The sequence below is a fragment of the Arabidopsis lyrata genome, assembly GCF_000004255.2.
Source record: "Arabidopsis lyrata subsp. lyrata unplaced genomic scaffold ARALYscaffold_5, whole genome shotgun sequence".
NCBI classification, from domain to species: domain Eukaryota; kingdom Viridiplantae; phylum Streptophyta; class Magnoliopsida; order Brassicales; family Brassicaceae; genus Arabidopsis; species Arabidopsis lyrata.
In genome coordinates, this window is record NW_003302551.1 from 10,125,293 (window position 1) to 10,149,219 (window position 23,927).

Below are 23,927 nucleotides of genomic sequence, written 5' to 3' on the forward strand. Positions count from 1 at the left end.
TTTTTTAATTTAGAATTAAAATTATATGATTTAAATTTTTGGTGTTTTTTTTTATTTAATCAATGGTATATGTTTAATTTAGTAATTTAGTATTATAGAATTACATATTTATAGGTGTCAACTGTCAAAGAAATTAACAATTCTATATAACTCAATACTTTATCAGACTAAAATTGCTAATTCTAACTAGGGGTGGGCCGGATCCGGATATCCGGCTTTTTTAAGGTATCCGGATCCGTCTTTTCATTATCCGGATCCGGATCCCCTCCACCCGGATATCCGGATTTAGGATATCCGTAAAAATAACCGGATACCCGGCGGATATCCGGATCCGGTTTTTTTTATATAAATTTTTTTTTATTAATATAAAATTAAAGAAAAATATTTAAAAACAAATAATTTAACAGAAATAATTAAAAATATTATTAAAAGTATTATTATTATATAAAAGATAATAAAAATTATTAATAAAATTTAAATAATAGTAATAAAATATTAAAAAATATTAATAAAATTTAAATAATAGTAATAAAATATTAAAAGCAATGCCGGATCCGGCTTTAATCAGATCCGGCTTTAATCAGATCCGGCTTTAATTTTTCTATTATCCGGATCCGGATCCGGATCCGGCCGGATCCGCTTTTTCATTATCCGGATCTGGATCCGCCCCAGCCGGATATCCTGTTTTTCGGAGCGGATCGGAGCGGATCACGGATCGGATCCCGGATCCCGGATAATTGGTCTCACCCCTAATTCTAACTATTAATATGACATAAAAAAAATTAATTTTGTATCTGACATTTTTTTTTGTTGAGCAACTTAATTTTGTGTCTGACACATACATCAATTTCAAAGAATAGAAGAGAAAAAATAAAAAAAGGATTTGTAGAGATAGGAATCGTTATTTTAGAAGAGATAAAAATCTTACATTGTGCGTTTACATTTACAATATTTACTTGAAGAGAGACCAAATCAAAGGAACTTAGTTCCAAATCAAAGAATTTTCTCTTATCTTTAAACCATAAATGCAGAAGCTAAAAACCTTGGATTATTTGACAAATTGACAGAGTGAAAACTTCTTTATCGCTCTCATCTTCCTTCTCTTTGTTTGGTGAGAACTGACCCGCATAGCATTCTTAGAAATTGTTGTACGTGAGTATTAGCTCCTGCTCTAACTGATTCTTGTCGTCTGATCTCAAGATCCATTTCTTTATCTTGATTCTCACCAGAAGAAATTATATTTTCCCAAGGATAACATCTTTTAGGTGATACCTGCACCCAGAGCATACAGAATTAGCTGTTGTTTTACATTTTCCACATAGCTCTATCACAAAATTATGAAAATCAATTTATCTTACTTGCTTTTATTGTACTCAAACTCGATATGCAGTCAGTCCTCGATTCCAACTTCCATTTGTACAATGTGTAAGGGTCCAATGAAATTAATTAATTTATTAGTTTATTAACATTTAAAGCAATTCTCTTGTAAATATGCTCAAAAATGTACTTGGAAAATGTATTTGTAGATTCACTATTTAGTAGGTTCTGAAATGAACATATATATAGATGCACTTCTATTTTAATTATAAAAAGATACTCATAAAACATATATACTAAAATAATTCTCAAATAAATTGGAGTATGATACGTATTGTCTTTTCCCATCCAAATCTGATTTATTATAAACTGGAATAACCAATATATTAGTAATTGAAATATGATAACTATAAATTTTGTTAATTTTTATTAAATAACAATAGACAAAAAAGATTGTATTAAATAAAATATACATGGACATTATAGTGTGCTCGCAATTTTAATAATTAATATAAGAGAGTGAGTAGAATTGGGCATGGGCTTCTAATAAACAAATAAAAAGAAATTTGCGACCATACCAAGTGTTAGAAAAAGAAAATTGAATTTTCATATATCTTATCTTATTATCAATAAAAGATGTCGTTTACGTCAAAAATATATTTATAAAAAAAAAGTACCCTAAATTCTGCCATGGATAAGGAGAGATCTTCCAGGAGCCACAGTGACGATCGTGATCGAGATTCGAGTCCCGACCATTCTCCACAAAGTGAAGGCGGTCGCCGCCGTGACCGCGATGGTGATTCCAAGCGTCGTGATTCAGATCACTACAGTTCATCAAGGCACAAGAGAAGGGAGTAGAGATAGGGAAAAGCATCACCATGAGAGGTCTCTGAGGCTTCTTCTGGGGCTATGAATCCAACCAACGGCTATACCTTACGATTTAGCTATCTTTAACATATATAAAGATTATCAAATTAAACTTGATAATTTAGCTAGAAGAAATAGGGTGAATAAAACTAACCATATGAAAGAATCCAACATGAATTTAAAGCAATGCTCTTGAACACGACAATCATCATTGGTTTGTTTATCTTGTTTAGGATTATCTGCATAAGACATCAAAATCAAATGTTTAATACATTCACAAATCATAAAACATAAAAGTTCCTATAACAAATAATAATTGGAATAGGTTAAAAGAATATATGTTTGATGAGTCTACTATTCGGATTAAAGTTTGGTATTTATAGAGTAAGTAGGCATCTAGGTTTATTTTTGAGGTGGTTTGAGAATATCTTGCAGAGGAAGTTGAAAATCAAAGATATTATAACGAAAAGTGATTTTTAGCTCATTCACAATGAATGATAGTAATATTTAAGGGAAGATTAGGAAATCGTTATATAACAAAAGAGATTTGAAAAAATTTATAAATGATTTGGTTTAGGTATATACCATATGTGGAGAATATGCCATAAATTAATTCCTTGTTATAGTTAACTGAGAATAAATATGATTATTTCCTTATCACATCAAACAATTAATTACGTTAAGATTTTTTTTAGGAAAGTATAAAATAATTAAAGATCCGAATTAATCATTTTTGGGTCAAAAAATTTCTAAATTAATGCTAATTTAGATTTGGTCACGATTTTATTGTTTTAATACTTTCCATTTGCTAGATATTCTCGATATTATTTTTAATAGTATTTAAAATTGAATATTTGACTTCACCAAAAATGTATATATAGATAATACCTTTTGCTTAACTCTATCCATGAATAATAACATTTTCTTTATAAATTCGAATTATATAACATTTTTTCAATGATATATCATTTTTAATTTTCAATAACATTTTCAATTTTCAATAACATTTTCGAATAATGGATTAGTATATAACATTTTTAATAGCATTTCCGAACTATATGATTACTATAATTCAAAATAACATTTTCTTTATAAATTCGATTTATATAAAAAAATTTCAATGATATATCATTTTCAATAACATTTTTAAATAATGGATTAGTATATAACATTTTCAATAACATTTTCGAATAATTTATTAATAACTTAGAACGTTAATATATGATTACTATAATTCAAAATAATATTTTTTTTTACAATTCGAATTATATAACATTTTTTTATAAATTCGGATTATATATAAACAAAATCTCTTTAATATTTTTAAACCTATTTGACCCGTTAATATATATTAGTGACATGGAATAAAATGATTATGATTAGAATTCTCTAATGGCATATATTGTAATTTCTTACAAAATCAATGTTGTGATCCTTAGGATGTACTTCCCAAATATTAGTATAGGATATCACCATAGTCGTGTGGGGATTGGATACGTAGTATTTTGGAAGTAGAGTAGGCTATTTGAGTAGGTTCAGATTTGTTTGGATAATGAGTAATCTCAGCAGACTTAGAGTCTACTAGAATGTACTCATAAAAAGTACGGTTTTTGGTTATGTTATCGGTTTTATATTGACAATCTTCATTTAAATAGTAGCTTAGTGCCTACTACTTTAGTTGTTACCCCTAATTCGGATACTTTAAAAGGATAAATTTGTGTAAAGAAGGGAGTTCCTAAAATTATTTCTTGGGATAAATTCTTTACTAATATAAATTGATTTGTAAAACAGTATCCTTCATTACAAACTTTTGCACAGGGTAATTTGTATTGTACTTTTAAGTTAGTGCCATTGGCTCCACTTAGTTTTTCAGTAGTTTTTTCATAGTATTTTGTTTAAACTAAATGATTCTTGAGTATCGAATCCGTTTTCTCTAGTTATTATGTCTTTTAATTTTATCAGATATTGCTTTTTAATTTCTGGGTCGTCTATTTTATCTATTATATCTAGTAAGAATTGTTTATCACTATCTTTTGTTATTACATTAATTAATTTACAATTGCATATTCCGTTATAAGTATGATTTGATGATTCTTGTGATTCTGAAGAAGAATCACTTAAATCTTCAATATCATTTATTGTATTATTGCTATCGGTTTCTTCTGTTTTTTCTGATTCGGAGGTTAATAATAATTTGGCTAGTTTATCCTGGATATCGGGCTGATCATGAAATATTTCATTTATTTTTTTCTTCATTTTACAATCCGGGGATCTATGTCCAGGTCTTTTCCAATTCCAGCATATTATTTCATTTTTAGTATTTTTAAAGTATTTTTTATTTTTTGAATAAATTTTGTTTTTTGAGTAATTTCTATTTTTAGAGTAAAATTTATTCATTGGTTTATTATAATTTCTATTTCTATAGAATTGCTTATTTCTTTGTCTATGCTTAATTCTTTTTTCTCTAGATGGTGGATTAAGTTGAGGGAAACCGTATTGTTCACAAAACGATCCCATTGAAATTTTAAATTTGAATTTATCATTGCGTTTTTTATCACGTTGTTCTTGACATATTGCTAACCCTTGTTTTTTAGTAAATGCAAATAATTGACCGTAAGTTATTGTATCCCAGGGGATTGGTTGTCCTCCTGAATATTCTCTTAATTTGTTAAATACTCTTTCAGAGAAGAAAGATGGTAGTCCAGAGACAAATCTTTCTTTCCAAAATGCTTGATTACAATCATTTCTTTGAAATATGTTTGTAATAAAAATGTCTTTATACCATTTAAAATCACTTAATGTTGGACATCTTAAATTGGTTAATATTAATTTTTTGCTTTCTAATTCTTCTTCTGGATTACCAATGAAATGCATAGTTATTGTATGGATTAAAACTTCTACGGCATTTCCTTTTTCTATTTCTTCCCAGGAATTATCGGGGTTATAAGTTATCCCACCAAAATTTTAATGCGTCAGTAAAACCAGCTAGTAGCATAATGCAAGTTTGTCTATCAGTTTTTCCCCTAGCTTTGTAGGCTAGAGCAGCCATACCCATTTTTTGTAATAGGCTCATTATTTCGTATTCTGATTTACCATCTATATTCCATTCATATAGACCATCTCCAGTATACATACTTGCATTGTATTTATAATGTTCTTCAAATAGAATATCTGGTGGTGAGTGCCTTGAGTAATATGGTTTATTACTTTTGATATTTCGGTTTTTTATTCTGTTTATTTCTTGTTCTTCAATTTCCGAAGATTGACTATCGTCAGCTTCGTCTATATTGTTAATAGCATTTCTCCCTTTATCTATATTGTCTAATCTGGTAGAGATTGATTTTAATATTTCATTGTCTGCAAATTTTATTTCTCTTTTAAATGGTTTAAACATAGGTGTTGATACCGAACAAAACGGTTTTGGTATTGAATTTTCTTCGTTAATTGTATCCAATTTATTATCTATATTATCAATTTGTTTAGCTATCGTATGTAGTATTTGACTTTGAAAATTATTTTGTTGATAAATATTTTTTATCTCTTTTTTGGTTACAGTATCATTATCATTTTCGTTAGCTCCTGTCTTGAATGGAACCGCTATAATTTGTCTATTACTTGTTTGTATTTTTAAATCGGTTAATGGTGGATGTATGGAATTAGTTTTTTTACCATCTAATTGTTCCCATGTTTGGCTTAGTGAAGAATTTACATTAATTTCTTTAAATGGATAATTTATTTTATTATTTGTTGAATAGTCTTCAAACCATATGAAAAATGGAATATCTATTTCTTTTTCTAGCATAAAATCATACCATTTTGTTCTATAATCTATTGTTTGTTGTTTATTAAAAGTTTTGAAATACCATTCTCTTTTTTCTTTATTTTTTAGTGAGTAAAAATCTTCTTTGATGTATTCTTTGTTTATTTCAAAATCTTTTATAATAACATTTATTGATTGAAAATCAGATTGTGTAGGGGACGTTGGATATATATTAGGTTCAGGTTCTGCTATTGGTGCTTTAAATTTAATTGGTTCATTCTCATTTATATTTTCCGAATCTTTTTTTTTACTAGTTTGACCAGGATAATATTCGGAAAAGGAAGCTCTTGCAGGAGTTCTATATATTGAACTATTTGAATAATATGAACTAATTCTCGGTGGAATAGGTTCTCTAAAAGATCCAAATTTTAATAATATTTTTCCATCATTCTGTTCAAATATTTTTGAAATATCTCTTTGTTCAAAATTTTTTGGAGGTTGTGTAATATCTATTTTCCATTGATCTGGAATAGTAATTTTGTTCCATTTTAATTGTTTAGGTGCATATGTAGATGAAGGAGTATCTTTACTATGCATAGCTAGTATTGTTGTTTCTCCTTTATCATCTTGTAGTAAACATCTTGGATTAAATTCTGAATTGGATTGTTTAAAATAAATTCGGTATAAGAGTAGATAACTGTTGGTGTCGGATCCCGCACCAGAGGTTCGGGACCAACCAAAGATTGCCACGTAGTTAGGTTAACGGCCCATAAGGGATAAAGCCCGTTAGACCCGCAAGTCAAAAGAACAGTCGAAGTGGTTATCACCATAAGGAGAATCCGAAGTGACTGCACCTCGACACCAGTCCGGAGACGAAGTCATGGTCAAATCGGTCCATGGACACTTGGGCCAAAAGGCGAAGCCCATGAAGATCAGGATCAATTCAAATTCGAACGTTAAGCATTAAAATCAAAGATCAAAACGGACGCATTTAAGAGAGAATAATTGTACTTAATTAGCCATTTAAATGTCATTTTTCTATGTATAAATATAAAGGCCAATGGCCATGTAAAGGGGATCTTCCTCTCGAGTAAGAAATACTATAGCAATTTTTGTAGCAATTCATAAGTTTTTTGCATATTTATTTTTGTCCCTCAAGAGTAATCTTTCCTACTTAAATAAAAATACTTGAGTGTGTGAATCCGACATCCACATTTTGGCGCCGTCTGTGGGGAAAAAGAGTTCTTGAGTGGTCATATTTTTCTTTACTACATTTCCGAGATAAGCAACAATGTCCGACGGAGACACCGCTGATTTATCATTGGCCGAAACCCTCAAAGCCATGCAACAGACCATGTCGGAAATGTCGCAGAAGTTCTCGAATGTGGAAAAGGCCGTCGACACGTTACAAACATCCCAGGTATCCCTTAGTCAAAACGTCAGTACTATACAAACTCGTGTTCGCTCTTTAAGTGCAGGAAACCCTGTGGGAATCCGAAGAAGGATACTCAACTCGCCGAGTTCCGTTGCGCGAAATGAAACCAGCGGACAAACAACTCCTGGTGCTACTAATAATGTAGTTCAGCCATTGGAGGGAGAAACACAGCTCGAAGATGAAGTTCAACTTGCAGATCAATACGAGCAGGAAAACCTCGACCAGTTCGAGACTATGAGGAAGGTTAGCCAGGAACTAAAAAAAATGAAGTCAAAGTTCCATCAGGCTACGAGTTCGGAGCCAGACATCAATCTAGTCATTGAAGAAGCTAGGCGAACACCTTTCATCTCGCGAATTGCAAGTTTGAGAATCAAAGATTCCCGGAAGCTCAAGTTGGACCCTTACAGCGGATTGGAGGATCCAAAGAGCTATCTCGCAGCTTTCCTGATCGCTGCCGGAAGAGTCGAATTGGATGAAGCTGATGAGGACGCGGGTTACTGCAAGCTCTTTTCGGAAAATCTATGCGGCCAAGCTCTAATGTGGTTCACCCAATTAGAGCCGGGTTCGATCAGCAATTTCGACAAGCTATCAGCTGTTTTCTTAAAGCAATATTCCATCCTTATGGATAAAAGCGTTTCGGACGCCGATCTTTGGAACCTATCACAAGGATCAAATGAATCACTTCGAGTTTTCATCACCAAGTTCAAAGGAGTGCTGTCAAAGCTCCCAAGAATCTCACAACAATCAGCTTTATCTGCCCTACGGAAAGGATTGCGACATAATTCAAGGTTTAAAGAAGATTTAATACTTCATAAACCGGACACAATTCAGGATGCACTCTTCCGCGCAAACAACTGGATGGAAGTAGAGGACGAAAAAGAAAATTTCGCCAAAAGAAATAAACAAGAGAAGCCGGCAACCACCGTCCCTATCAAGAAGTTCGAGTCTAGGGAAAGTAAAGGACCAAGAAAATTTGGGTCTCAACCCTTCAACGGTATCGTCGGAAAGCAATTCCAAGGAAAAGGAAGGTCAAACACTTGGGTCCGTGATGAAAGTTTATATTGCGATATTCATAGCGTAACCGGACATTTAACCAAGGATTGTAGTGTCCTTAAGAGGCATCTCGCGGAGCTTTGGGCCAGTGGAGATCTTTCCAAATTCGATATAAAAGATTTCGTAAAGGAAAACCACAAATCAAAGGATAACTCCAAAGATCAAAATTCTAAAAGACCAAAGTTATCCAATGAGGAAGAGCCAAGGAGTTTGAAGGGTAAGATCAATGTGATTCTAGGAGGTTCTAAATTTTGCCAAGATTCGATAGTTCCATCAAAAAACATAGGCGAAATGTCTTACTCAAAGCAAGTTTGAGTGAAGAAGTCGATTTTCAAGGTGCATCAATATCATTTGACGAAGAAGAAATGCGGCACCTCGAGAAACCTCATGATGATGCATTAGTCATTACCCTGGACGTTGCCAACTTCGAAGTATCAAAGATTCTTATCGATACGGGCAGTTCGGTCGATCTAATCTTTTTAAGTACTTTAGAAAGAATGAGAATTAGTCGGGCAGACATAATAGGGCCTCCATCTCCGTTAGTGGCATTCACAAGTGAATCAGCCATGTCCCTCGGAACAATCAAGCTACCAATCCTTGCCAAACGGGTGTCAAAGATCGTGGATTTTGTTGTCTTCGATAAGCCCGCGGCTTACAACATCATCCTCGGGACTCCCTGGATTTATCAAATGAAAGCAGTCCCCTCTACATATCATCAGTGTATCAAATTTCCAACATTAAGTGGAGTGGAAACAATTCGGGGAGATCAAGAAGCTTCACGGACGTGTTATCTAGCTAGCCACCGTATGAAGATTCAATAGCAATTAACGAAGCCCGCAAAAGAGGGACTAAGACCAAAATTTCCTAGCGGGCAGAAAAAAGATGATGTAGTAATCGAAGTGGTGTTGGAAGAAGACAAACCGGACCGGAAAATTCGAATTGGGGCAACTTTGACTAGCCAAATAAAAGAAGCTTTGATCGAACTCTTGAGAAAAAACATAACATCATTTGCATGGTCAGCGGCGGATATGCCCGGCATAGATCCAAGCATAATTTGTCATGAACTAAACGTGGATCCAAGCTTCAAGCCGGTAAAACAAAAAAGAAGAAAGCTCGGAGTAGAACGAGCAAGAATAGTAAATGACGAAGTGGACAAACTCTTAAAGATAGGATCCATATGGGAAGTGCAATATCCGGAATGGGTAGCAAACACTGTCGTTGTCAAAAAGAAGAATGGAAAAGATAGGGTTTGCAACGACTTCACAGACCTCAATAAAGCATGTCCCAAAGACAGTTTCCCACTCCCGCATATAGATCGACTTGTAGAATCCACCGCTGGCAATGAGCTGTTAACTTTCATGGATGCTTTTTCGGGTTATAACCAAATACTGATGAACCCCGAAGACCAAGAGAAAACGTCATTTGTCACGGATAGAGGTATTTATTGTTACAAAGTAATGCCTTTTGGTTTGAAAAATGCAGGAGCAACTTATCAACGGTTGGTTAACAAAATGTTCCACAATCATCTCGGAAAGACAATGGAAGTCTACATTGATGATATGTTGGTTAAATCGTTAAAGAAAGAGGATCACGTTAAGCATTTAGAGGAATGTTTCGATATTCTCAATAAATATCAAATGAAGCTGAACCCGGCAAAGTGCACATTCGGAGTCCCGTCCAGAGAATTTCTTGGCTATATAGTGACAGAAAGATGGATTGAGGCCAATCCAAATCAAATTAACGCCTTTTTAAACATGCCATCTCCAAGAAACTTCAAGGAAGTACAACGGTTGACTGGACGGATTGCGGCTTTGAATCGTTTTATCTCGAGATCAACAGATAAGTCATTACCTTTCTACCAAATTCTAAAAGGAAACAAAGGATTCCTTTGGGATGAGAAGTGTGAAGAAGCTTTTGGGCAGCTTAAGGCATACTTAACTACCCCGCCTATATTATCCAAACCAGAAGTGGACGAAAAGCTTTATCTATACGTGTCAGTTTCAAACCATGCGGTTAGTGGAGTCCTGGTCCGGGAAAACCGCGGGGAGCAGAAGCCGATTTACTATATAAGTAAATCAATGACGGACCCGGAAACCAGATATACAATGATGGAAAAACTTGCACTCGCGGTGGTGACTTCGGCTCGGAAGCTGCGCCCGTATTTTCAATCCCATCTGGTCAAAGTATTAACCAACCAGCCACTCCGAACAATACTTCATAGTCCAAGTCAGTCCGGACGTCTGGCGAAATGGGCGGTGGAATTGAGTACGACATAGAATTCAAAAGCCGGATCACTATGAAAGCTCAGGTTTTAGCAGATTTCCTGACCGAGCTACCAATATCTGGAACGATAGAACAACCGGAGAACCAAACTTGGAAATTACATGTAGATGGATCTTCATCAAAACAAGGATCCGGAGTGGGAATCAAGTTGGAATCTCCAACGTCAGAAATACTAGAACAATCATTCCGGTTGTTATTTAATGCTTCCAATAATGAGGCAGAATACGAAGCCCTAATTGCCGGACTTCGATTGGCACAAGGAGTTGGAGCTAAGGAAATAGTCGCTTATTGTGATTCGCAATTAGTAGTTAACCAGTTTAATGGAGACTACGAGGCCAAGGACTCAAGAATGGAAGCATACCTCGAAGTGGTGAAGGATCTATCTAAAAATTTCTCGAAATTCGAATTAATTCGCATACCCCAGGGAGAGAATACAACCGCGGACGCACTTGCCGCGTTAGCATCAACATCAGATCCTGACTTGAAAAGAGTTATCCCAGTAGAATGCATTTCGGAACGAAGAATTCAAGATAATAAAGAAACACTCGTCGTTACAAGATCTCGAGCAGCGGCACGTGACCGTGACGAACCGGAGGTCGAATTGCCACCCGTCAAACGGAGGAAATCAAAGGGATCAAACACATCTAATAAGGAACCCGTTGTCTTAGCAGAAGATGTGATTCCAGAAACAGTATTAGAAACCGAGCCATTAATCGAGGAGGATGTTCTTGAACCAAACGAACATCCCGAACCAGAACCACGAGTATTTCACAAGGTTGACCAAATTCCGGCTAAAGACTGGGGGGCTGACTGGAGGGAGCCAATAAAGCACTACATCATGACAGGCGAGCTCCCAAAGAATAAGTGGCATGCCAGGAAAATGAAAATCGTTAGCGCGAAATTTTGTCTATCAAATGATGCATTATATAGACAAGGTGTCAGTGACCCTTACCTATTATGCATTTTTGGGCCCGAAGTCAAAATCGTCATGAGCGAAGTGCATGAAGGATTATGTGGGAGTCATTCATCAGGAAGAGCTATGGCTTTTAAAGTTAAAAGAATGGGATACTATTAGCCCACTATGATCACGGATTGTGTTAAATTCGCCCAAAGATGTAAGCGCTGCCAACTCCATGCACCATTGATCCATCAACCTTCGGAGTTATTCTCTTCCATCTCCGCCCCATACCCGTTTATGAGGTGGTCAATGGACATCATTGGACCATTGCACAGATCAACTCGAGGTGTACAATACCTTTTGGTCTTGACGGAATACTTTTCAAAGTGGATTAAAGCTGAGGCATATGTTGGCATCAAGGATTCGGCGGTGAAGACTTTCATTTGGAAGAATATTATATGTCGACATGGAGTTTCGTACGAAATAGTCACTGATAACGGGCCACAATTCATTTCACAAGAGTTTGATGCCTTTTGTGCGGAATGGGGAATCAAAGTCAGTTACTCTACTCCACGATATCCGCAAGGAAACGGTCAAGCTGAAGCCGCGAACAAGACGATACTGAGCAATCTCAAGAAACGTTTGAATCATCTAAAGGGAGGATGGTATGAAGAACTCCAACCCGTCCTATGGGCATATCGCACAACCCCTAGGCGACCTACCGGAGAAACTCCATTCTCTTTGGTTTATGGCATGGAGGCAGTAGTACCAGCTGAACTCAACGTGCCCGGACTTCGCCGAACAGAAGCACCATTAAATGAGGAAGAAAATTCAGCAATGCTTAATGATTCACTAGATACCATAAATGGAAGGCGTGATCAAGCTTTGATTCGGATTCAGAATTACCAGCAGGCAGCAGCCCGATATTACAACTCTAAAGTCAAAAGTAGGCCGTTCTTCGTGGGAGATTATGTGTTAAGGCGCGGCTTTGACAATAAAAAAGAAGAAGGCGCCGGTAAACTCGGTATTAATTAGGAAGGACCTTACATTGTTACCGAAGTGGTTCGAAACGGTGTCTATAGGCTGAAAGACTTAGAAGACAGGCCAGTCAAGCGACCTTGGAATGTGATTAACCTAAAGAAGTTTTATGTTTAAGCTACATGCGTTTTTTATGTACATGAACTACGGTGTGGCTTGATCCCGAAATGGGTACGTAGGCAGCTCGGAAACGAGTTCAGCTATTAATAAAAATTTGTTTTATTTCTTTATTAAAGGAAAAGGTTCGACTGTGCGAACAAGTGAAACAAATAAAGGTTCGGCTATGCGAACATACAAGAGATTGGAAATAAAACGTTTATTTAAACAACAAGGTCGAGGATTGGCATCATGCAGTCCGGAATTCGAGCAAAGTCAGAGATTCCAAGCTCGATCCACTCTCCGGGGTGAGAGCCAAGGATGTGAAGATCTCTTGATACCGTACGCAAGTGCCTCAATGAATGCCATCGCTGTTCCTTGGTCCCTGATTGGGAGATCCCTGATCAAAGCGCATGGAGCTCGGATCTGAGATTTGAAGAAGCCGCGAGGTGGAAGAGGCTGCCTATTTGGCTCATTTGGAACATCTTCATTTATCATTCCGATCCTGAAGAAGTCGGGCATAGATTCTGAACATCGAAGGTTGAACTCCATACCTGCTAAAATGTAAAAGAGCAATGAGGAGTAAAGGGAATTGAGACTATAATTTATAGGAATGTCATGTCCCTAGTAAACCGCGGATTTTATCCTAGGAATGGAGTGATTCGCGGAGAGATTTACGCTCTTAAACCGATCCTGCATTAAAAGATAAATCTCCGAGAATATTTTGAAGAATAAGGAAAATTGCCAATGTTTCCATAAATAAAAAAAGGGAAGTCGCAAGCCCATTACGAGTTCAAAAAAAAAAAAAAAAAAAGAGGGGAGTAGAGTTAGGGAACATTTAAGGAAGAGGCTCAGGAACAGGCTCCTTCATCGCCGGTTTAACTTTCGAAGTGGACGCCTTGTTCTTGGCATCCACTTCGGGACGATCCCGAACGCGTTTCCGACCGGTGCTGGCCTCCTCCTCGTCTTCTTCCTCGCTATCAAATGGAACAGTATAGACCGGGGCATTCACAGGACCCGGAACTCCTTTAGCACGGAGATACATCCGAAGCATCTTCGGGATCTCAGCAACAGAATCGAAGTTCCGCCATTCCCATTGAAAGGGATCACTTTCCAGAGCCCTTATCTTCCTCTCCACCCGAGTGATGCGAGCCTCGAGTGTCTGCCTTTTGAGACCCAGCCGCTGCCTCTCCTCACACAGGCGACGGTGTTTGTCGGCGACCTAGCATAAAGATGAATGAATAAAATGAAACAGAAAGTTTTTAATCAAGGACGACGGATATTAACCTTGTCGATAAAGTCGCAAGCCTCTTTCTTCTCCTTTGAAGGAAAGTGAAAGACGGCGTGAGGGAAAAGAACGCCGGCCGGATCAAAGCCATCACCGGACAAGAAGAGTGGGCTGCCGGGATCAACGGGGGCTACGTTTTCGTTTTCCATTAATGTGGTGTTTATCGAATGAACTATGAAGTTTTCTTGAGGAAAGATCAAAGGCGAACAAACTCCTATTTATAATAAGGTTAGGGTTTGTCTTGGGAATGAAAATTCAATAATGGTGGCGTGCCCTAATGGTTTAAACCATTTTTGGAAATCGAGAAAAGACAGTTATTGCATTAAAGACGAGCCGCTTTTCCTACTTTCAAGAGATAAGAAGGGAAAAAGCAACCGTCGCATTAACTACAAAAGTTTTTAAGGCCCAAGCCAAATAAATTTACCGAGTTGGCTAAACCCGAAGTGGGGAACTCGCTTTAAGCCGAACTCAGTTCTCGCATTCTAAAGAGAAAGGTCTGATCAGCCTAAAAATCTCGAAAGCATAACCACAAGGCCACAAAAGGTTAAAAGCGGACTTTGCAAACCCGCACATAATTTTAACCAAACCCTCTTGGGATCATAACCTAGAAAGGTTTAAAAGCCTCCTCAGGCGAATATTTTGTTTAAAAAGGTAATTATAAAGCCTCCTTAGGCAAAAACAAGTTCGAAATTAAGTTTTAAATTAAATGGGACAATCCCCAGTTTAAAGTGGGCACAGCCACTACGGATTGGCAGCCACCTCGGACTCCGGCTCGGCTGTCAAAGTTTCATTCGCCTCCTTGACTGGTGCTTGATCAGATGAAGCTCCCTGTCCGCCCTCCACGGTACAACCATCCTCCGGGGTGACCTCCGGTGCCGCAGGAACTTCGGGTGGGACGACATCATCCGTCCCACTTGAGCCTAGGAAAGACAATTCCAGTCGATTAAAAAAAAATATAAGGCAAGAAAAAGGTGGTAAGTGTCAGGAGCCAAAGATCACCTGCCCAATCTAGACCCGATTCACTTAAAGGAGGTGATTCTGTGAAGAATTCCTCGAAATGATGGGGGTTGAAGGTCGAAGTAGGAATAGCTGCCAAGCGACTCCGCTTTTCAGATAGATTAGCCGATAGTTCGGCCCTTTCTTTCACTTCGGAGAAATCTTCATCATGGATTTGATCCAACAGAATCAGGTTGCTCTCGTGCTCCTTGATGTCTGATTCCAGATCTGACCTAGCCTTCTCGGTTTGAATGAAGCGGATAGCCCCTTGAATCAACTCCATTCCGCATCCCTTGACCTCTTTTATGGCCTTCGAAGCCGACCTTGCCAACTCGGAGTCTCGCAGCTTGGTTATCGCCTTGTACTTCGCATCAAGTTCGGCAAGTTGTTTATGCAAGGTGTAAGCAGTTGATTCGGATTCACAGAGCCTACCTTGAACGTCGGTAAATTCATCCTGAAGTTGATTATTCCGGTCATATTGGTCTTGCAACTCGCCTTTCACTTTTGCGAGTTCGGATGTGAGATTGTCAACTCGGTCTTCCAGTTCTTGCCTAGAGCTGGAAGAGGAGTGAAGGTCGGTCTCAAGAGCAGAAAGTTTTTTCTTCCACGTAACAATCTCCTTTTCCCGGTCAATGACCAGCCCCTCGTAGTGTTCGATCATGTCGTTAAGCTCGCCGTTAGCCTGGCATGATGCATAAAACCAGGATGGCCAATTAGTTCGAAGAATGGCAGCACAGTCAGAAAAATAAAGCGGGACTAACCCGAGATGAATGATGAGCGTGAAGCAAGTAGCATTCACGAATCGCAGGGCGCCACTTGTCAAAATCTGGCAAGATCGCACCCGATCGGGTCTTGAAGCATCGGAAAACACTGCCTTCTTTCTCCATAGCTGCGAAGAAAGAAGAGTGGTAGAAATTGGAATCTGAACAAAGACTAAAACTTTTAAGTAAATATAAAACACCAAACCTGAAAGCGATTTGACTTGGGGGACAAGAACAGGCTTTAACTTCGAGGAAGCATCTCGAGACTCAGAATCTCCCTTTTTAGGAGATGCACTCTGGGCAGTCTTCTCGCTGTCAGGCTGGGAAGAGGAAGACATATCAACAGGTCGAGGAGGACCCATTGGTTCAGTGGGAGGGGATGATCGAGGTGAACGGTCAGTCCGGGCCCTTGACTTCTCCCTTCGCGGAGAAGAATCATTACGAGATGACTTGTCTCTCTTCCTGCGAACCAAGTTCTTAAGTGGTTCATTGCTAAAATCATCTCGGGGAGGACGAGGAGAATCATGACGAGGAGATCGGTCCCTCCGAGGAGAACGTTCGTCACGACGTTCGCGACGAGGAGTTAATCTGAAAGCAGCGACGGATCTGGCTCCCTCGGTGCTGTTGTCATCAACCAGCAGGGTCCTGCTGTAGTCTTTTTTGTCAATGGCGGCCGCAAGGAACGCCTTGTTTTCGTCACAAGCCTCTGCTATCGGCTTGGAGAGTTTCTTACGCTGGGCAGTGAGGGCCCGAGCTGACATTCCCTGAGTTGAGGGAGGAGGCGGAAGACGATAAAGTTGATTGGGGGCACTCATCCTGAGTTTTCGATTGGCTTCAACGAACCGATCGAGGGTGAAAGAATTCCAAAGGGTTTCCCCTTTAAGGATTGTTTTGAAGAACTTGACGAATTCTTCGGTCGGAAGAGCCGAAGCGATGACAACTGCGAAGTGAAACAACGAGTTTGGTCAGTAAAAAATAAAACAACCAGGAAAGGAATATACGACCTAGTTTCTACCAGGCTTCGCAGTCCACTTCGATGGGAGTACATCGGAAAGATTTCCAATCGAAGTAGGAGTTTTTTTAATCAGGAACCAAGGATGGTGCCAGTTTTCATCCTTGTTTGGGAGGTGCGAGATGACGTTCCTGTTGGCATTCGGATACGCCGAGAAGTACCCTGTTTTCTTTGACGAACTTCTCACGCTTAGAAGTTCGTTCAGCTCGGGGACCCCAATAATGTAGTCTGCTTCCGCCGCAACGGTTATGATCCCGAGGATGGTTCGGAGAAGATTGGGGGTTAGCTGAGGTAAAGCGATCTCAAGAGCCGCCAAGTATCGATGATTTTCCGGGGACTCCGTAGGGTCGGCTATCTGCGCTTCCGCTATGATTCCAGGGGGAATCTGGCAAAGCCCTTTTAATCGCTCTAGGGATTGAAGGGTACAGGTGGATCTGTAGTGCGGACCAGCTATGTCGTTAGGACGAGTGCATTCGTCATTACTAGAGCCACCTTCAAAGGATGGAGACTCGGGTCTTTCGGAATCAGAAGTCATCGGAGAATATGAGAAATTTAAAATCCGGCAAAGAGAAAATCGGCGAAGAAAGAGAAGAGAGAAGTTTCGATTAAAGCGTAAGAGTAAAAAAGTGATGATGAAAGAAGTTACCTCATGAAAGCTAAGTGATAATGGTGAAACCGCCTTGGGAATCGTGGGGGAAGTGGAAAGGTTTCCCGCTTTAATAGTAAATAATTAAGATACGGTCATAATGGTGACAGATGTCACGCGACTAAACATGGATAGCGCCGAAATTAAAGGACTGACGGGATCTTGGCGGGAAAATCATAAGATTCCTCAGAACGCAATCTTTGGTCATTAAAGCATTTAAAGTCCTCCGAATTGGAATGGCACTTCGAAGAACTTGGGGGGCTAATTGTTGGTGTCGGATCCCGCACCAGAGGTTCGGGACCAACCAAAGATTGCCACGTAGTTGGGTTAACGGCCCATAAGGGATAAAGCCCGTTAGACCCGCAAGTCAAAAGAACAGTCGAAGTGGTTATCACCATAAGGAGAATCCGAAGTGACTGCACCTCGACACCAGTCCGGAGACGAAGTCATGGTCAAATCGGTCCATGGACACTTGGGCCAAAAGGCGAAGCCCATGAAGATCATGATCAATTCAAATTCGAACGTTAAGCATTAAAATCAAAGATCAAAACGGACGCATTTAAGAGAGAATAATTGTACTTAATTAGCCATTTAAATGTCATTTTTCTATGTATAAATATAAAGGCCAATGGCCATGTAAAGGGGATCTTCCTCTCGAGTAAGAAATACTATAGCAATTTTTGTAGCAATTCATAAGCTTTTTGCATATTTATTTTTGTCCCTCAAGAGTAATATTTCCTACTTAAATAAAAATACTTGAGTGTGTGAATCCGACATCCACAATAACCATGCCGTTCATTTTGGAATTTGACTTCTGGTAAATGAACGTTTAGCACTAATGTGTTGAGTATGGTCGGATCATGAAGACTAACTTGAAAATTAGGTGCGCAATTAAAGTAGACTGCCCCATTACATAAATTTGATTGTACTACACCAAGAAGTGAGTCTTCAAATTTTAGAAGGGTTTTATCTCTTAATAACATTAAAATGGGTGAATCAATTCATGTTCTTGATAATGGTTTTATTGCTATTTGAACTAATCCGAAATGAAGATAGTTGAATCCTTTTTGCTTATATTTATCTAGAGCTATTGATGATAATAATTTAATTTCTTCGAATTCATGTTGTAGAGATATTGTTTGTTCATGTTCTTTTATTGAATAAGCTGTTTTAAAATCAAATGTTCCGATTTGATATATATATTCAGCATTAATATGAGGTAAGGAATCCCTTGATATTTCTTTATTAAATGCTGATATTTTTTATATTATTTCTCTTGAATTTATTGTTGATTTAGAAGTTGATGATTGGCCGGATTTTAACAGTTTTCTAAATGAGGATGCCATTTTAAATTTTTTAAATCAAATACATCTTAGCAAGAGACTAACCTGTTTTACTTTGACACGGCTGCGGTTTACCAACGGTCTTACTGCCTTCCTTCTGAGGACTTGCTGCCTAGAACACCTTTGGCTTCAATGTCTCGGTAGAAGAGGTCCGTTTCTTTCTAAAAGTTGATTTTAAAATTTAAAATGAAATCTTTATTTTTGAAAACTGAAAATCGATCGTTTTAGTGACTGATACCATTAATCTTTCTTATTGCTTATACATGCTATTTTTCGTTAAATATTGCGTTAAATATTGCTTGAATTGTAATAATTTTAATTTTTTAGTAATCCTTACAAATATTGATAAAGACTTTAAAACTTAAAACTCGAAAAATAAAGATTTCTAGAGAGAGATTGTAGAGAGAAGGGAGAGCGATTTTGTGAATTCGTGCCCTCTTCGGTTTGGGGTGCTTCTGTATTTATAAGTGGAGTTGAGTAGTTGTTGCGTGGACGCGTGTCATCCATCGGGCGGTGTTGCTACGTGTCGTTGATCCAACGTTGCCGACATCTTTGGATGACTTCATTGCTTACGCCTTGAGTGTTGTCATTGCTTACGTCTTGTGGGGTCCTTTTGTTTCTTTTTCTCTTGAATATTTTATACAGAGTATATACTCCGTATATTATTTAAAACTACTAATAAGTAATAATACTTAGTTTAAGTATAATAACATTTTAATAATATACTGAGTCTACTAGAATGTACATACTTAAAACTTTGCCTTTTCTACCAAAACAATCTTCGTTGACACAATAGTGGCTTGCCATCGGTCTTACTGCCTTCATCAAAGGGGTTGCTGCCTGGAACACCATTTTGTATCGTCGATGAAAGTTAAGATAAAATAAGCAATAAAATTTACATACAATACTTAATGTATACAATATTATTAGGTTTTTTTGTTTTTTTTTTTGTGAACAGTAACTCTTGAATTGTAATAATTTTAATTTTTTTGGTAATCCTTACAAATATTGATAAAGATTTTAAAACTTAAAACTCGAAAACTAAAGATTTCTAGAGAGAGATTGTAGAGAGAAGGGAGAGCGATTTTGTAAATTCGTGCCCTCTTCGGTTTGGGGTGCTTCTGTATTTATAAGTAGAGTTGAGTAGTTGTTGCGTGGACGCGTGTCATCCATCGGGCGGTGTTGCTACGTGTCGTTGATCCAACGTTGCCGACATCTTTGGATGACTTCATTGCTTACGCCTTGAGTGTTGTCATTGCTTACGTCTTGTGGGGTCCTTTTGTTTCTTTTTCTCTTGAATATCTTATACAGAGTATATACTCCGTATATTATTTAAAACTACTAATAAGTAATAATACTTAGTTTAAGTATAATAACATTTTAATAATATACTGAGTCTACTAGAATGTACATACTTAAAACTTTGCCTTTTCTACCAAAACAATCTTCGTTGACACAATAGTGGCTTGCCATCGGTCTTATTGCCTTCATCAAAGGGCTTGCTGCCTGGAACACCATTTTGTATCGTCGATGAAAGTTAAGATAAAATAAGCAATAAAATTTACATACAATACTTAATGTATACAATATTATTAGGTTTTTTTTTTTTTTTTTTTTTTTTTTTTTTTGCTATATAGGATCTTCATATTGATCTTGGGCTAGAGGACCGCCGTAGGGGTCGTCATCTTGTATAGTAGCATCGGTGTTGGATTCTTCGATTTGTTGGAGGAATGCGTCGAACATTTTTTGAAGCTCCTCCTTCTTGGATGATTTTGATGATGTTGTGGAGTGTGCTGGACTAGAGTGTGCTGGACGAGCATATATGCCCTAAGAAAGGGTTTATGGCATGAATTGAGGTTCCGAGAAGAGTTAATAGTTCATAAACCAATGACCATGCAAGATGCTATGTTCCGTTCTAATAATTGGATGGAAGTGGAAGATGAAAATCTTAGTTTCGCAAAGACGTTCCGGCCAACCAAGGTAAATGCTCCGATATTGTTGTTCACTGTTCTCCTTAATCGTCAGAGCAATCGACGATCTAACAGCCACAACGGCGTTTTCGGCCATCACGGACAAAGTCACGAATCCAAACTGCGAGTTTCAAGGTGTGTTTGGGTGCGGCGTTTTCAGTCGTTAATCCTCCATATCCTTAAATGCCAAGAGTGAGATGTCGTCAAACGTCGCTGGATATGTTGGGAGGCTTGAATTCTTCTTCTTATTCATCTTCAATTTGGATAAAATTTTTAATTGTGTGTCATGCTAAGAAGTTGTTTTATTGTATTGAGTATTGATTTGAAAATTAAACAAGATCAAGTCCTTGATAATTTAGCTCAACATCATTTGCTAATCCATATCTTTTGTGTCAACAATTATAATCAATGATTTCTTTGGGTTATATTATAACTCTTGATGGATCGTCTTCCAAATTTCTGAACACCTATACTTGAGAATATGACAAATTACATATTTTCCATTAGTAAGAAAAACGGAATTAAGATTTTTTAATACCCTTGTTAGACACATAATTTACTAACCAATTCTCCTAATCAAACATGTTGATCTCTTGATTTTATGAGACTGTGTGTAGTGCTCTCTCTCCAACAACCTGACTCTGATATTGCCTAATCAAAAATTCATCATCAGAACCAAAAATAAACATTTTCATACAGAGTCCGATTGACGCAAAACCTACCTGTAAATGCCATATCTACATAGAGTTTTCATTTGTGGTCATCCATCAACCTTGAACGGCGATTGCAATGGCAACACTAGCTTTGAGAAAGTAAGCGATCAAGCTCATCAAACCCATCATCTTCATCATGTTCCACATCTTTCAACAGTTTCGGTGTCGTAGTAAGACCATCAAGCTTGGTTTGTTCATAAAATGAAAGTCTTTGTGAATCCCATTCTTCTTTCATTTTCTCCATTCTCTCTCCCATCAACTCTTTCTCTTCTGATATGTGCTTTATATCCTCAATCTCCATTATTTCTCCTGCACCTTAAAGAATATGAAAACAAGTATATAAACATACTGAATCATGATGGTACCACAAAAAACTTTACTAAACACATGCTTAAAATCTCACAGAGCTCAAAATCAAATAAACTTTACAATTTTGCTCTTTCAGAGATGGGATGGGAGGAGAAATAACAATTATGCGCCCAAACAGTTCATATGAAAGTAGCAAACCTTCGATTGCACGCTTCTTGGCCTCTGCATATTCTATAGACATTTCATCTAGGGAATTCAGATTAACTTCCTTACCCTGATAAGCACAAAAGCAGCAAGGATGGTGCAATATAAGACACTTTAGCAAAGAATACAATTAAAACTGTTGGACATATATATCCTTTGGTCTTCTATCTTGGGGAAAGAGCACTAGAGATATACAATTATGCAAATTCCGGGAATGTAAATGCTTTAATATCTCGTACTCACCATATCCAAATGAATATATTGCTCAATAGTAGTGTCAGAGATTAACCTGGCAAGTCAAGATGAAAATCATATCACTAAAAAGGTTATTTCAAATTACGATTGTTAGTCCTCCGAGAAAAAACCAACGATCAAAATCACTTACCTATCATAGGCAAACCGCACACGTGCGTTCTGTAGCTCTGTTAATTGATTAAGTTTCATGGTTGCAGAAGTTTCCTCCACAGATCCAAAGATAAACATGTTCTTATCAAGCATTTGTTTTGCCACAGCAGCAACTATCTCTACACCTTTATCTTCTGCCTCAACTACAAGGTCCCTAAATTTCCCGAGCTCTTCTACAAGATGCGATAAAGAGAGCATCGAAAGAATTGCAAGAAAAAAAAAAACAAGTTAAAATCAGCAAAAACCCAATGAATGAATCACATTCACATCACAGCAGCTTTCACGTTTTGGGCTTGAAGAAAGAAACTAGTAAAAAATGATAGTTAGATCAAACTGTTATCTACAGATTATAAAAGCTCACAGCCAAAACGACAAAAGGTAGACACTTACCAAGTGAGATATAAATTCTGAACTTGGGTTTAAAGGGTTGGATCTCATGAAGGCAATAGAGACAGTAAAGACCTCCAAGTCTTCGTGAAAAAGAATCAATACTAACCATGTGACCTATAGATATAAGGTTGGCTTGTAAGCTTAGCTAAGAAACTAGCACAAGGTGAATGCAAACTATTCCAAAAAAATCCAGAAATTAGACCTCATCATACCGATTGTATGTGCATATAGTGACTGCATGAAAAAGGCCAAGTTGCTTGTAGGACTAGCATCATATAAATAAGAAAACTTTCGGGATAGCCAAACGCTCTTCATATCAGTAAACGTTGTCAAATCACCCTGAAATGAAAACCAGAAGAGATTCAACAAATTGAAAGATGGAAAAGAGGGGAAATTCAAATTTCTCCTTGAGCTATAACAATAAAAAAAATACCTCTGCAAACTCGTCTATGAGCTCATCGATATCTTTCTTGAACAGAGAAAGATTCATCCCTGACATAAACAAAAAAAAGTAAGAGAATTGGAGAGAACACAAGGAATATTACCAAGAACAGAACAAATTGGCCTATACAAGGTTTCAAGCAAGTTTATCAGCTGCAAATTTTATACTATTTCATCACAACCCTTGGATTCAAAACATGAAGTAAGCTACTCATAATAAGTCATAACACATATAAATCCATACATAATCTTAGTCTGACCTATCAAAGATTGAGATTCTCTCTAACACAGTAAGTCTCGGATCAAAAGATACAAATAGTTCTTTGGTTCTGATCAAATGGAATTCAATTCTATTATAAACCCAACATTAGAGCACTAAAAATATATCAGTCGTAGGATCAAAATATACTTGTATATATTCCAAATAAGAGATCCCACACTCCTGTGAGTGAGATTAGAAAGACACCAAAACAAGACTAATTGCTGCAAAACCTAAATCAAAAGGGTTTATTACCAGAGACGAAGAGATTGGTGTCAGATTTAGCCTGAGGACACCGTCGAACCACGAACCATAACCCAATCAGTCCCAATTCGATCGGTTCAAGTTCCACTCACAATCGGTGCCGATAACGAAATAGTCGGTTCTTGGTTATAGCTTGATTAATCCGGTTATGGTAAACCGGTTATTTAATTGTTTCATTT

General features: G+C 37.4%; 3 protein-coding genes and 1 long non-coding RNA gene across 8 annotated transcripts; 1 reads left to right on the forward strand and 3 right to left on the reverse strand.

Moving 5' to 3' along the window:
• Positions 1 to 890: 890 nt before the first annotated feature.
• Positions 891 to 1,484, reverse strand: LOC110228745. The gene is made up of 2 exons (XR_002332285.1): positions 1,359 to 1,484; positions 891 to 1,272 (listed from the first exon to the last, which is right to left on the reverse strand). It is a non-coding gene; the product is annotated as an uncharacterized LOC110228745 (long non-coding RNA).
• Positions 1,485 to 8,237: 6,753 nt separating this feature from the next.
• On the forward strand, positions 8,238 to 8,494 carry LOC110228498. The gene is made up of 2 exons (XM_021026144.1): positions 8,238 to 8,420; positions 8,486 to 8,494. The coding sequence occupies exons 1-2, from the start codon at positions 8,238 to 8,240 to the stop codon at positions 8,492 to 8,494; spliced, it is 192 nt and encodes a 63-aa protein (XP_020881803.1).
• Positions 8,495 to 13,940: 5,446 nt separating this feature from the next.
• On the reverse strand, positions 13,941 to 15,855 carry LOC110228499. Its single transcript, XM_021026145.1, has 3 exons — positions 15,035 to 15,855; positions 14,887 to 14,955; positions 13,941 to 13,969 (listed from the first exon to the last, which is right to left on the reverse strand). The coding sequence occupies exons 1-3, from the start codon at positions 15,690 to 15,692 to the stop codon at positions 13,941 to 13,943; spliced, it is 756 nt and encodes a 251-aa protein (XP_020881804.1). The 5' UTR covers positions 15,693 to 15,855.
• Positions 15,856 to 21,162: 5,307 nt separating this feature from the next.
• On the reverse strand, positions 21,163 to 23,867 carry LOC9313345. Of its 5 annotated transcripts, none has more exons than XM_021025676.1 (9): positions 23,740 to 23,867; positions 23,218 to 23,276; positions 22,997 to 23,123; positions 22,785 to 22,898; positions 22,375 to 22,567; positions 22,233 to 22,278; positions 21,906 to 22,059; positions 21,486 to 21,791; positions 21,163 to 21,404 (listed from the first exon to the last, which is right to left on the reverse strand). In XM_021025676.1, exons 2-8 carry the CDS (start codon positions 23,272 to 23,274, stop codon positions 21,562 to 21,564), a joined length of 921 nt encoding a protein of 306 aa, XP_020881335.1. In that variant the 5' UTR covers positions 23,275 to 23,276; positions 23,740 to 23,867; the 3' UTR covers positions 21,163 to 21,404; positions 21,486 to 21,561. The 5 variants fall into 5 exon arrangements, with proteins under 5 accessions (XP_020881335.1, XP_020881332.1, XP_002877277.1 ...); XM_021025673.1 differs by having other exon boundaries at positions 21,163 to 21,414; XM_002877231.2 differs by having other exon boundaries at positions 21,163 to 21,414; positions 21,984 to 22,059; positions 23,740 to 23,859.
• Positions 23,868 to 23,927: the final 60 nt, after the last annotated feature.